Source organism: Cnephaeus nilssonii (assembly GCF_951640355.1).
Source record: "Cnephaeus nilssonii genome assembly, chromosome: 6".
NCBI lineage: Eukaryota > Metazoa > Chordata > Mammalia > Chiroptera > Vespertilionidae > Cnephaeus > Cnephaeus nilssonii.
In genome coordinates, this window is record NC_137077.1 from 26,184,482 (window position 1) to 26,198,532 (window position 14,051).

General features: G+C 46.8%; 1 protein-coding gene across 2 annotated transcripts in view; it reads left to right on the forward strand.

The window, feature by feature from the left end:
- Positions 1-2,056, forward strand: part of PTPRO (protein tyrosine phosphatase receptor type O) — a gene marked incomplete at both ends in the record, with an annotated part of 205,202 nt that extends 203,146 nt beyond the window's left edge. For both annotated transcript variants that reach the window (XM_079773487.1, XM_079773488.1), the window contains one exon: positions 1,952-2,056. In XM_079773487.1, the coding sequence (XP_079629613.1) occupies positions 1,952-2,056 (105 nt within the window). The remainder of the gene's footprint in view (positions 1-1,951) is intronic.
- Positions 2,057-14,051: the final 11,995 nt, after the last annotated feature.

Sequence of the window (14,051 nt, forward strand, 5' to 3'; positions counted from 1 at the left end):
ACCCCCTCCCATGGCCGCTCCACAGAGCAGCAAAGGGTAAAGAGAGGAGGGTTGTCAGGCCAGCCCCCTGGAGAAGGCCTGGGTCCCGCATGGCCATTGCACAACTCGCTCTGCCTCTCAAGCGCCATTCCTCATCTGTAAACTGTGAGTGACAAGGTTCACATTCTGTGAAATGACAAATCGAGTTAAGTGCTCCCAACTGCGAAGCGCCACGTGTGGAGGACATGCGCCTCCCTGGGGCTCTCTTCTATTTTTATCAAATGCTTTGTTCGATTTTCCTCTACTGGGCTTTCGCTGGAGGTCAGGTAGGGCTTTGCTTTGTAGCCTGTCCTGATTGGAGCTTAGATTTCTCAGGGACCTCAGGGACCTGCCCATAAAGAGTCTTTATTTACTTTTCCAGTGGTCTGGCTACTTTTTTTTTTTTTTTTTTTGAGGCAAAGTTTGGCCACTGATTAGTTCTGGGTTGAGAAACCAGGTGACCAGGTCTCTGCCTTATTATGCCCAGTGCTAACACAGCCCTAGAAGCAATGGAGTGATATGCAATAAGAAGTGAGGGGTAGCTCAGTTACTGATGAGATACTATCACTAAATAAGGGTCCATATTTTCTCCCAATCTCGTTGAAAAATACAGGGAGGCTGAAGCATCAACCCAGTGAGGTTCGAAGTCTTAACCTTACCCTTTGTATAAAGTTGTCATACAAAATGCTCAAGATCCTGTGGACATCTTGACTGGTTCTTATGGAAAGGTTATTTCTAATGGTATTCCGTATGGAGACAGTCTGGGAAATAAAGAAAAAGGAGGAAGATCACGATGTTACCTTGATTTTATGTTACAAAGACAGCTACTCTCAATATTTCAGCATATTTCATCCCGCCTAAGTGTCCATATGCTCATTTTAAATTCTGCTTTTTCACTTAATATTTTCCTATGTGTATTATTTCAAATTGCCCAAAATTTTATAAATTTCATTTTAAAGACTGGATGTTTTATTATAGATATACCATTGATTACTTAAACCATTCTTCTTTGTACAGGATATTAAATTGGATTCTTTTCCACTTTATTACTATTATCTGTGTTCACAATGAAATTTTTAGCACTTTATAAATTATACCTACACTAACAATACCTAAAAATGACTTCTTCAACAAACTTGTCATCATTATTACTTTTTTCTTTAGCTTTGGTCAGTTTATAGATGAAAGACAATTGTTGTTTTTTTTAATTTACATTTTTATTACTTGGCCATTTTTTGCTTATGTTTTAATATTTCATCAGTTTCCTTCAAAAACATTTAATAGGCATTAGAAGTAAAAAACACATAGTCCACGCCTTCCAAGAATATTTGGTTTGGTGGTCAATGTATTTTATTTATATATTTGTCCAGTAAGTGTGTGTTACTGCTTTGGATGAATTTTAAACAAAAATAAAGGCATAAACATTGTAATAATTCTAGAAAATACTTTCCTTCCAGTTTCTAGTTTTCCCTTTATATTATTCTTTTCACTTTTAAAAGAAAGCATACAGTAGGTTGAAATTTTTATTTCTAATTTATTCCATGGCTTTGAAGTTTAGAAAACCCTTTCATAAAGTAATCAGAGAGGAATTAACCATTATTTTCCTTTACTAAACTTATATTTTTATAAGTTTAATTTATTAAACTTCTTGGAATTTATTTTGGTATATTGAGGTGATAGACTTTTTTTTCAAAATAATCTATCATATATACATTGAATATTTATTCCCTTTAGCTCTATTATTATTCAAAATATGTTTTCAGTTGATCCTCTTGGATTTTCTAGTTACAAAACTGTCTCCTACCTAATAAAAATGTGTTCTTTCGACATCAGATCATAATATTTAACACTGTCATAGTATCAACATACTATCTTTGCACATATTTGTACAAAAAGCATCTTGCTCTGACACATGGCCTGGCTTCTGCTGCAGGAGCAGTACATTTTCATCCATCAGTGTGTGCAGCTGATATGGACGAAGAAGAAGCAGCAGTTCTGCATCAGTGACGTCATCTACGAGAATGTCAGCAAGTCCTAGTCAGAATCCGGAGCGGTAAGTAGGGAAGTGCCCTTCGAGGGAGGGACATGAGGGGCTACAGCGAGAGGCGGCAGCAGCCACTGGTCTGACTCCGGCCCCACAGAGGTGGTCAGGGGAGGTGGGCGCCGAGAGGCAGGTACCGTAGCAGATCTTAGCGCTTCAGGGGGCCTTGGTCGGTGGGTGTGGCATGAAGACACTTCGGCAGCTCATGACCCTTTGACCTCCATCCCTTCCACCCTGGGCCTTAAATTACTCTGATTTTGGCTCTGCGCCTGTAACATCAGGATATTATCATCCACCCTATTTATGTAGACATTTTGTGCAAGTAGTTTATTGATTACAAAAGGGTCATAAAAGGACTACAAAGAAGACATGAGCTGGAGTGAACACCCCAAAGAAGAAAATATTGACAGTAGTTCAGGATAGCAGGGTCTAGAAACACCTTGATCTTACCCATTGTAAGCACTTACCTGAGAACGTCCTGAATACATTAGTAACATAGTCAATGTCATGTGCTCAAATTTTGACCAGAAGGTCAGATTTTAGTTGTGTAAGTAATTATTGGCTCAAGTAACAAGTAATCTGCCCATTCAACTCAGTAAGCAGAGTGTGGACTGTGTCTGAATGTACTAAGGGGGCAGGACCATGGACTGGGTGGGAGAGGACAGGGTGCATTGTGGGAGAAATGTGGAAGAAGTAGTATATGGACCACTGAGCAGTAGGATTGGACTAGCTTCGTGCCTTTATATCCATCAAGAAAGAGACAGAAAGCACAAGGAGGCAGGAAGGATAAAGAATAAGGAAAGAGAGCCCGGCCATTGTGGCTCAGTGGTTGAGCGTCAACCTATGAACTAGGAGGTCACGGTTCGATTCCTGGTCAGGGCACATGGGTTGCGGGCTTGATGCTCAATGGGGGGCATGCAGGAGGCAGCCGATCAATGATTCTCTCTCATCATTGATGTTTCTATCTCTCTCTCCCACTTTCTTCCTCTCTGAAATCAATAAAAATACATTTTTTAAAAAAAGAATATGGAAAGAGAGAGATAGAGACAAGTTTGCAGGTAGAGGGAAAGAGGCTCCGATCCACAGAAAGTAGGAATTACACAGAGAAAGCTGCACAGATAGCCCACGTCTGCCCGGGCTGCGGGGTGAATGTAATGAGAGCGAGCGGGGGCGTCAGAGGAAGGGGCTGTACTTCCGGCCACAGGGCTGTGGGTGGGCAGCTTTGCCCTCCCAGCCTGCTTACTGTTTCTCTCTCTCTCTCTCATTCACAGGACAGGACACGGTGTGCGCCCATCCTCCCTTGCTTCCAGAGTTTTGGGGGGCCCTGCTAGCCACTTTGCTAAGAGGAGCCCCTGCTTTGTAATAGGTGGCCAAGGAGATCGTGGATCTCGTAGAAGCACCGGGAAGACTTAGCCTTAAAGAGCCTACAGTGTCTTTTGGACTCTTTCACTTCTGGACATTTAATAACAAACCAAATTCAACGGAACACCCCGAGGTCCAGGCGCTCCGCCCAGGGCAGGGAGCACAGCCCCTTCCCGACAGTCCTGCTGGCCCATCTCTGGTTGGGCTGAGTTTTTTTGTTGCTGTTTTCAAGTGCAATGATTTTTGTCTGTGTATGATTTTTATCAGAAAGTTGAATTGTTTCCTGCTCACACAATTGATCAAGCCCATAGCCCAGGAAGGAAAGGCATTGTGAGTCTAAAATTATACCTCATTGTTCGAAGGAGGCATGGCCCCACGTAAAGAAATGGTGATTCTACTTCAAGAAAATTGAACCAGCGATACCCGCACCCCAACACTGAGCTATGGGATCAGGAGCAGGGAGGCTGGACCGGGCAAGAGAGAGAGGTTCTACCCAGAGATCAGCCACCTAATCTTTTCCAAATACGAAAAGCTGGAATTCAGCTTCAAAGTAGAGTAGAAAAAAATATTCAATTCCTAATTGTTCTAGTTCTTGATGGTTTTCTTCCGTATTAACAGCCGAGTGTGTCTTCCTCGGCCCTCTTGGACTAAGGTCGCCAGCCAGGTTCTTGTCCCACAAACCAGATCTGATTCGAAGAGTCGGGAGTCTGACTCTTCAGACTCCGCAGCGGTCTGAGCAAGCTTGGTGCCTATTCTCTGCATTGTTTTTTTCACACATGGGGAGCGATTTCTGTGAGAACTACATCGGATGTGAGAACCGCACTTTCCCCAAACAGCTGGGAGTTTCTGAAAAGATGGCAATGAACTGCAGCACGCTAGGACATTGGCTGCCACCTTTTTTTTTTTTAATTGTCAAGTGTCACTGTGAATATCAACAGAGATTTCTTCTTGCTTTCTGGGATTTTGTTGTTGTTGTTGTCAGTTTCATTTTCGTCAGTGTAACCAGTAACATTTTATCCCACTCTTTAGAGTTTGTGTAATTCCAGTACATGATGGTGTATTGTGCCATGAACGCGGTCCAAATGGACCCTGATGGCACGGTGGAGCCTGTCCCTTTGGGTCCCTGAGGAATAAGAGCTGATGGTGAGCAAAGGAAAACCTTTGGAGCGGAGAGGAAACGCAAGCCGGCTGCGTCCTCGTGGCCGTGTGGCCCGTAGCGTGCGCTTGGCCAGGCTTTGCCCCTCTCTGCCTATCGGATCGGTGCCCCTCGCCCTGGCCTCCCTCCATTCCTGATCATCTTCACGGAGCCACGAGCATAGGATCAGCTTAATATTTTACCAGTGACCTTGGGGATGGTGACGGGTGCCAAGTGAACAGCTCTGCACCCCACCGCCTTGTCACTGAGCGGACCTGGCCGCAGCAGAGCTTGGCGCAGTTCTCGGCGCGTCCTGGCCAGCGAGGCTCAGGTTCCTCTCACAGGGGGGACCGCAGGGGCGCCCACGGCCTGCGGGTTAGCAGCTCGGGCTCCCAGGCTTGTCAGTTACACTCGCCTCCCTTCCTCCCTGCACCACCGCCTCTTCTCACCTCGCCCCTCTCTTTCCCTTCTTGGGCCCGTGCAGAATGCATCACTCCTTGCTCAGGTACACACTCCGCTAAAGAAGGGTGGCACATGCAGGTGTGGCATCTGTAGATTCTTCACACACAGACGGGTCCGGAGGGAAGTGTGCCACCTCGGATGAGCCGATAAGACGCCTGGGTGTGCCGGAATCCATTTCCAATTTCCGTAGGCGGGAACATCCCTTCCCCTGAAACTTAAAGCACGGCATAAATATTTCATGTTTCTCTCCAGCACCCCTGCGGGGAGCGATCAAATAGTACCAGATCGCTTTTCCCAAAAGAGGAGATGAAGTGTCCAGACTTGAGACGGAGGACGCGGAGTTTAGATGACAGGAGGGTCACACTCCGGCACTTCTCCGGGTCTCGTTCCTCAAGCTCTCTGTCCATCCCTGCCCCTGCCCGGGCACACTGCACCCCTCAATTTGTGAGCGGGTGGTGAGGAAGCATCGGTCTGTCCAAAGACTTGGGTTTTAATCTTGACTTTGGAACTCCTCTCTCCTGAGTCTCAGTCAATAAACTTTTTTGAAAAACCTAAAAACAGCTCTGTATTGTGAGGGTGTGAAGAGTATCACATGTAATAACCCCCCAAAGGCGGGGTTATTGTACCTTGTTCTTTCTCGGATCCTCAGGCTACTCTCAGCAGCTTAATTTCCACCCCAGGACTCAATGATAAGCATTCAGAGGGGAGGCTGTTGGGGCCTGTGTATTAGGGGTTAGTTTTTAAAAGTCATCTCCGTACTGTTTTTACTGAACACAGAGACACTGGCCCACGGGGCTCCTAACCGTCTACAGAGTGCAGAGCCAGTTTCTGAAGTTAACAGAAAAACTACCATGAGGGTCGATTTACAAATTGAATAGTTAACACCAACATAGCCAGCACTGCACATTATATGATTTTATTCAACTTGAAAGGGAAAGAAAGTGATAGAGGACAGCATTTTATTTATTTATTTTTTTGGACAGAATGCTAATTCAGGTGTTACCATTTTCCACTACAAAGTCGGCCTCGCCCCTACCTAACTGCCCTAAATTTAAAATGACAAAAGTTAGTAAGAGTTCAAAAATCTCTTATAAAAACCTATCTAACCTCTTATAAAACGTTTAACCGGATTTTATAGGGTCTCTCTTTTTCTAAAAGCTGTCCCTGCCCCTCCGAAGGCGTGCCTTTCTGAAAGCAGGCCGCGGTGACAGCAGGGAGAGCGGGGGCTGGAGGCCCCGGATCGGGATTTTTTTTTGCAGACCATATGATAGCTGCTTGCGAGAGGCTTGGGCCTTAGCCAACGAGTTCAGGTTACTGAATCCAATCTCTCAGAGCCAAAATCCTCCCTGCTTTCTAGCAAGGAGGCCTTCCTCTCCGCCTCAGGAAACGTCTGATGCAATGCTGCGCTTCAAATGAGCTGGCTCGTTTCCTAGCTCACAGATCGCTGCTCTGGTGCTTGGCACGAGCTCAGCATCCAGAGGCCACACCTAGGACTCAACACAACACCCACGCTGGCCAAAGGGGTTATAAAGAAACAAAAACACAACGCGTGCAAAAACGGCCAACGTCTGCCCCTGGTTCCCTAACAGCCCCGTGTGGATGCATTTGAAGGAAACTTAAGCCAGGCCATGGCTGGTGCCTGGCCTTCCAGAACAGCAGGACTTTGTGCTCCATTTCAACTGATGCTCATCCCCAGGCCTGATCCTGGGGTCACTCCCTTCAATGCTTAGCTCTGGGAGTTGCATTCTAGGAGGGACCGGAACGAACTGAAGGTTGTCCAGGACAGGGTCACTAGACCCATTAGGGATGTGGAAAACAACAAGTCATAGTGGCAGCATGTGGGAAAAGTGAGGGTGTTAATAAGGAAATCACCCATTCAGTCAGCCAGACGTTGTACAAATGTTTGTTTACCTAGTCATGGTGAATGAATGAATCCACCAACCAATGAAAGAGCTCTTCACCACTTGCAATATAGTAGGCACTAGAAGCACAAATGGTGCTATGTACTGATTTTTAAAAATGTGTTATGGAATCAGAGTTTCATTGCTGTTTTTGAAAGGACAAACACACACACACACACACAAAAAAAAAAACCAAAAAAACAGTCTATTCTAAGACTCGGTGCCTCTTCCTTGATGAGAAATTCCAAGCTAGCCTACCCTCCTACTCAAATCACACCCCTGGCAGATGGCTGATTCTTTCCCACTGAGCACTTCCAGGGTGTGGAACTGCCGCCTCCCAGGGCAGCCCAGCCCCTCATTTGTCAGAGAGCATTTCCTCCCGTCTACGCAGCCAAGCGCTTACCATTGAGGCTGTGTGTCCATGCTTCTCGGGGCTCTAGGCTGAAACCCAAAGCTACTTCCCCTTTCGGTAAAAGGGCAGGTGCTGTGAGCATGCCTCTGCCAGGGCATGAAATTTAATAATCAAATTAAAGCTGCCCAGAGCTTTAAACAGAGGCCTGGTTTTTCTTTTAAGCATTTACACCTGACTTCCAGGAGAGACATGGTGGGTGTGTTTTTTTTCTCCTAATGCGATAAACTCTTTATATGCATATTCTCTTAATTTCTTACGGGTAGCCATTTAGCAGAAGAAGAAATGGAGAAGCAGTTAGGTTAAGTAAATTGTAATAACCACTGGGGATACCCACCTAGCTCTGTCTAGCCAAAATATCCCTTTCCCCCACTTCATGCTGCTTCTCATTCATAGTTCCCATTGATGACCTAAAATAGAATAGAATAGCTTCATTTTAGGTAATGTGTTTAATAAAGAGGGTCGTTTTCAATGCTAGAAATATTACGTTTCTAACCCTCGAAGAAAGTAATTTTACTTAACATCCTATGCCAGGGACTGTATAGGCGGGACCGAGGTATGAAGAAGGATGAGACCGGGTCCTAGCTTTAAGGAGTTAGCATCCTCATAGGGAAATCAGAAGTGAAACCACGGGCAACAAAGTGTTGCAGATGCCACGACAGAAACACACAAAGCATCCCATGGAGGCCCGAGTGAAGGACGGCGAGTTTCTTCTGGAAGGTCCAGGAGAGGCTGTCCTGCCACAATCAAGTGTGAAAGACCACGGAGCCACATTAAAGAACACCAGTGATGCACACGCATTCCTGCCGTCAGCACACGCTCACAGAACACCCACCCCTCGGCCCCGGGCCCAGCGGATGACCAGACAGTCAGCCTTGCCTGGTGAGGCTTTTCTTTGGCGCTGACGCCAGAGTGACAACTTCTTTCCAGGTTCCCCAGATGCTTATGTGTTACTCTGCAGACACCCCCCCCCCCCTGCTTCCTGGGTTTACTGTGATTTGCAAACGTAACAGCGCACATTGGGGCCACATCTCCCAGCCACTTGCAGTTGCTTCTGGCAAGTGGGAGGTAAGCTAAAATAAGACTTCACACCCTGGCCCCTCGCCCCTGCAATTCACTCCGTCTCCTCCCCTCCCACGCCCCAACCCCCTACAGAGATGGTGGTGCCAAAAAAAATGGAAGGAGCCTGGGTCCCTGAGTCACCTGCAGGAGGAAGACCTGCCTGCTGAGCCATGATGTGATCAAGGAACACAGTTCTGTCGTGTTGGCACTGAGATGCTGGTCTTGTCAGCTCCAGCCGTCGGTCTGCCCTTAACTAATACGGCAGCTAAAGGACACCTTTACAACCAGGTTCGGTCTCAGGGACAGCGGGAGTTCTTCGGGGCAGTGGTGTGTGACTATCCAATAAAATTCCCAGAGAACAGGTGAGCGTTGAAACAGATCAGAGCCAGGGTAACCCACAATGCAAACAAGGACTCAGGAAAACACCACAGAACAATGATGGTTCTTTGAATAAATAAACTTTTCTATTAAAATATATGCAGGCTTCTCCAGAAGTGGGTTTCTTCCAAGTTGGATCTCTCCTTCTCTCTCTCTCTCTCTCTCTCTCTCTCTCTCTCTCTCTCTCTCTCCTTCTCTCTCTCTCTTCAGGTCTCTTTCCAAACCCCATAATAAGACCATTACTTAAGAAACTCACTAGGATGTCTTAGTCTTATGCAAGGCTATTGGCTCTGAATCAGAGTCCCGGATTCCTATGAACAATAGGCCCCACAGTGGTTTCCCATCAATAAAAGCCCAGGAGGCCAGGAGGCTTGGCATGTGGATGCTGCTGAGCTAGCCAGGTCTTTGGCTTGTGTGTGTCACGGTGAATTCCAGGGCAATGGATAGGAGCTCAAAGCAGCTGACACAAGCAGGTCTGAGAACACCGCAAGGTCCAAGGGCTGCTTCGGCTAGGAACAGTCAACTGCCACCACTACAAATACAGAACAGAATGGTCTTGGAAGGATTCCTTCATGTTCAAAACCAAACTAGGTCATGTCCTCCCTTAACCAATGAATGTGGGCAGCAGTGTAGCACAGGGCCCAGCAGTGGTGCAGAGCAGAGCGGTTTAGAAGACTCTGCCCCTGGTTGAGACTCAGTCATCTCATCTGTGAAATGGACTTAGTGATGGCAGCTTTCTCATAGGGCTTTAAGAAGATAAGACAGATAATGTGTCAGGGGCTGAAACAGTATGTGGAATAACATATTATATTACACTAGAGGCCCATTGCAGGAAGATTCCTGCAAGAATAGGGCTTCCTCAGGCCTATTCCTGCAAGAATAGGGCTTCCTCAGGCCTATTCCTACAAGAATAGGGCTTCCTGCGGCTGGAATGAAGCAGAGAAGGGAGCTCCTTCCCATCTCCACTGCCTCACTCCCTTCTCCGCCACTTCACTCCCTTCTGCAGTGCTTGGCTTCCTTCTACACTGTCTTCAGTCTTCACTCCACACCTGTGTATGCAAATTAACCTCCATCTTTGTTGGGTTAATTTGCATACTCGCTCCTGATTGGCTGGTGGGGGTAGCAGAGGGACAGTCAATTTGCATGTTTCTCTTTTATTAATGTAGATGGCTCCCTGGTACAAGCAAACCTCCCACAGTTTCCAAGGGCCATCTTGGGATTTTTGAAGAAATTTCATAAGAGCATCTGAAGCTGGTCCCTGAGGGGGGACTGGCTCAGTTTCTTCATGGTGACACCTGAAACTCCATCCCCCCTGATGCCCACAGTCTCAGACCTCGGAATAGAAAGCAGGTGCAGCCTGTGACCCAGCGTGGATTCTGTGTCTCAGGCAAGTGGTGTCAAAGCAGGAGCAGACCCTCTAACCCAGAGGCCTGGGCTGCCCTGGCCTGGCTTTCTGCTTCGACTCTACCACCAGCTGCATGAGCCCTGTGTGAGTTTCGTGTCCCGTGCTCATGCGCCAGGCTAGAGGGTTTCCCAGCAAAGCAATGCCAGGGCCTGAGTCACATTCAGGGAGCGCCATTGAATCCCTCTGCGCACCGGTGTCCTTGTTCGAAGGTGGGAATAAGAAGTGCTTCCTCCACAGGGTTGCGCTGGGGTGACGTGTAAAGCCCTTGGCGTGGTGCCTGGTGGTTTGGGGATGCGGGCTGGCATCCTTGAAAAGCACAGACTTTTGAGTCACAGCAGCCTGTGCTTTGACACTGAGGTGTGTTTCCTTGAGGAGTCGCCTACTATCTCCCACAGAAAGAAAAGAAAAGGCATATCTGCCTTGTGGAGTTGTGGTAAAATGCAGAACTGGCTGTGTGAAGCACTCGAGGAGACCAGGCAGCATCGGCATGGAATAAATGATGCAGGATTCTCTGAGTCTCTCTCGGCGATTAGACCACCACTCCTTCCCGCTCATTCCAGCACCAAGACAACCCCTGAGTGAGCAGGCCCCTTTCTCACGGGATCCCCCCTGGGCACACTTACGAGCATGGAGCACACCGTCCATGAGGCCTGCTCCCCAGCACAGTGGTAACCACCTGCCCTGCTAAGAGCTGCCAAACCTGGAGTCAGCAACTCGGTCCGAGCGGCCTCCCCTGCACACGCCTGATGGAGTGAGTTATGGGGAACTAACTCATCAGTCTCACAAATGCTAACAGAAGTGGGAAGCATCCAAGTGATTCCAGATCGCTATTTTAATTTGCATTTTGTAAATCCGTTGCGCTGTCACCAAGGCATAAAATGAAAAGTCATTTCCTCATTTTTTTTCCTAGTGCTGCAAGACAAATGAAATGAATTACCCAAACGTCTAAACGCTGCCCTGTAAGATCGGCTGTAGAGAAGAGGCAATAAACTTGACGTCTCTGTGCTGGTTTCCTCATGTAAAATGTGTTTTCACTTACTGGCTGCAGGATGCTGGGTTGCTACAGTTGTTCCTGCTCTAGACCTCCTCACCTTGTGCAGGGCTGCATTTTGTAAGCTGGACTGGAGACCGTGGCCACCGCCGTGGCCTGTGGTCCCGTAGCGCTGCCGCTCTCATCCATCACTAGCACAAGCCCTCTAGGAGCTGGAGACCCTGCCATTGTTATGTTTACTGAATAAGCCACAAGCAGATTCACACAGCAAATGCGTGTCTATTCCTGGTTCCGGCCTGGCTATCACGGGGAAGATTGGCACCAGAATCAGCTAGTTTTGGGACCTGATTTATTAGTATTTTATATAATTTTTACTTCAAAGCATAAACGTGGAACTCTGAGAAGACATCCGAAGGTAATTTTCTTATCTCAACCAGGTGGTGCTTTGAAGTGGTGGTCAGCGGTCAATGGCTGTTGAAACTGAGAACTGCATTTCCGGGTCTGACGTTGCCATGGATGGTCAGCTCCCCATCTGCCTTCATGGGCCTGGAGGGCCTTCACGGAGGCCACCTGGGGGGAGCCGGACCAGTGATTTCCCATGAGGCCCTGCCCCTTCAATGAGAGAAACTCTGATTTTACCTAACTTATACAGTGGAACACTATATAAAAGTTTCATGTTTAAAAAGTGTTTTCTGCTTAAAACTTTTTAACACACTAACCTATGATATCTGAGAGGAAAGATTTGTAGGCTATATAGAAGTTCAAGGGAATTGAATCTAAGTTTAGTTGTCGCACTTACTCTGTGACTTTGTATAAGCTCCTTGTATCTGAGTTTCAATTCCTTCGTCTGTAAAAGTGGGGATATCTGTGATATTCTCAGCACACATAGTTCAGTTCTTGTTCCCCTTCCTTTGAGAAGAGATGGGAGGGCAGAAGGCCTTATGTATTACCAGCTAAGAGGAAGAAATGTTGAAATGGGACAAGCTGTGAAGACCTGTAGGTACTAATTTCTCATCATGGGTGCGTACGTGTGTGATTCCTTACTTTTCCATGACCTGAGACTGTGTGTTCATTTGTAGGGACAGGAATGACTGAAGTCGGAGAAACTGTGTTCCTCGCACGGCCAGGTTTGAGGGACAGGACTGCTGCCAAGGGCGACCTAGGGCAGCCCCGGAAAGAAGCCGGAATTGGGCCACGTGCCTGGGGCCGCAGTCAGGAAGGACAGAGCCCTGGGCCTAGCCCAGACCAGGACCATCTGGGCCTGGCAGGAGCCCTGGTTCATTGCCCACCTCATCCCAGCACCAGGTAAAGGTGATGTGCCTCAGGCTCTCCAGGCAGCAGCTCAGCGATTAAAATATCCCAACTGATGCAGAAAGTCAGATTCAGTAGGTACCTCAGAGCACCTGATAGCCATATCTTAAGCCAATTCAGAGTCTAACAGTGTTGTGCTTAGTAATTCCTTTTATCGTACCAGAATTTTGCTAGCTTTTCATTTTATAACCTTTCTTTTACAATGTGATGAGATAAACCTGAACAATTGGGTGTTAGAAGTAAGTTTTGCCCTGGCTGGGTAGCTCAGTTGGTTAGAGCATCGTCTAGGTTGCAGGTTCAATCCCCGGTCAGGGCACATACTTTACAAGAATCAGCCAATGAATGCACAAATAAGTGGAACAATGAATTGACATTTCTCTCTCTCTCAAAAAAAAAAAAAAATCAATAAATTTAAAAGATAGGGTTGTGTGTGTGTGTGTGTGTGTGTGTGTGTGTGTGTGTGTGTGTGTGTTTCTGGTAACTGTAACCCCCTCCACCAAAAAACAAAACAAACCAAAAAAAAAACCAAAAAAACACTGAGTTTAAGGCAACTGGCTTCTTCAGCTTCTTTCTTGTCCTCAACTCTGAAGATAAAAAGGAAAAAAGGACCCTGGCTAGTTGGCTCAGTGGACAGAGCATTGGCCCACGGACTGAAAGGTCCTGGGTTCGATTCCTGTCGAGGGCATGCACCTTGGTTGCAGGCTCGATCCCCGGCCCTGCTTGGGGCACATGCAGGAGGCAACCAACCGATGTGTCTCTCTCACATCGATGTCTCTCTCTGTCTCTCCTCCTCCCTTCCACTCTCTCTAAAAATCAATAGAAAAATATCCTTGGGTGAGGAGTAACAAAAAAAAAAAAAAAAAGGAACAAAGAGTCCAGGAAGGAGGCTGTGGGGTGATGTGGGAGCAGGTCTTAGAGAGGGAATTAAGAAACCATTGAGGGAAAGAAAATGAGTAGGAGAAGAAGATGTGAGTACAGACTGAAATTCCTGTCTCGAACCAGAACTGTTAAAGGCATGCCCTTTGGGAAAAACTAAATGTTACAAGTATGAAATCACAGCTTCCAGAAATCAGCAGTGCTGGTTTTGGGGTGTAATTTTGCCTCAGGAAATCAGTAAGACTAGCACGAGGGGAAAATAAGGCAAGCTGCACAGTTCCTTCGATTGTATGCTCCAAGGGCAGAGGATACATTAAGGATTCTCTTCAATGTCCAGTTCTTAGACACTTACTAAATGTTTATTGAATGAAAGTTGTCTTCTCCTACTCAGAAGCCACCAGTCTTTATATAAACCCCTTGAGCACACAGCTTGGTAATAATATTCCTCATGCAAGCCTCCTCATGCAAGCCTCCTTATGCAAGCATTAAGAAAGTGAGAAGACCCAACCTTGGTGAGTTCTCCACCCACCCAACCCCCAATGCAGCTTCCACAAATTTAACCCTAAAAAACAAGGGAATCTCAAATTTTCCTAGAGAAAAGTATAAAAGGAAAAGTTTTAGTGATTAAGAGTGTCTCCCACATTAGCTTCCCACGACTCAGAGCCTCCTAGGGGGTGGGGGATGGGGGAAATGAAATTCA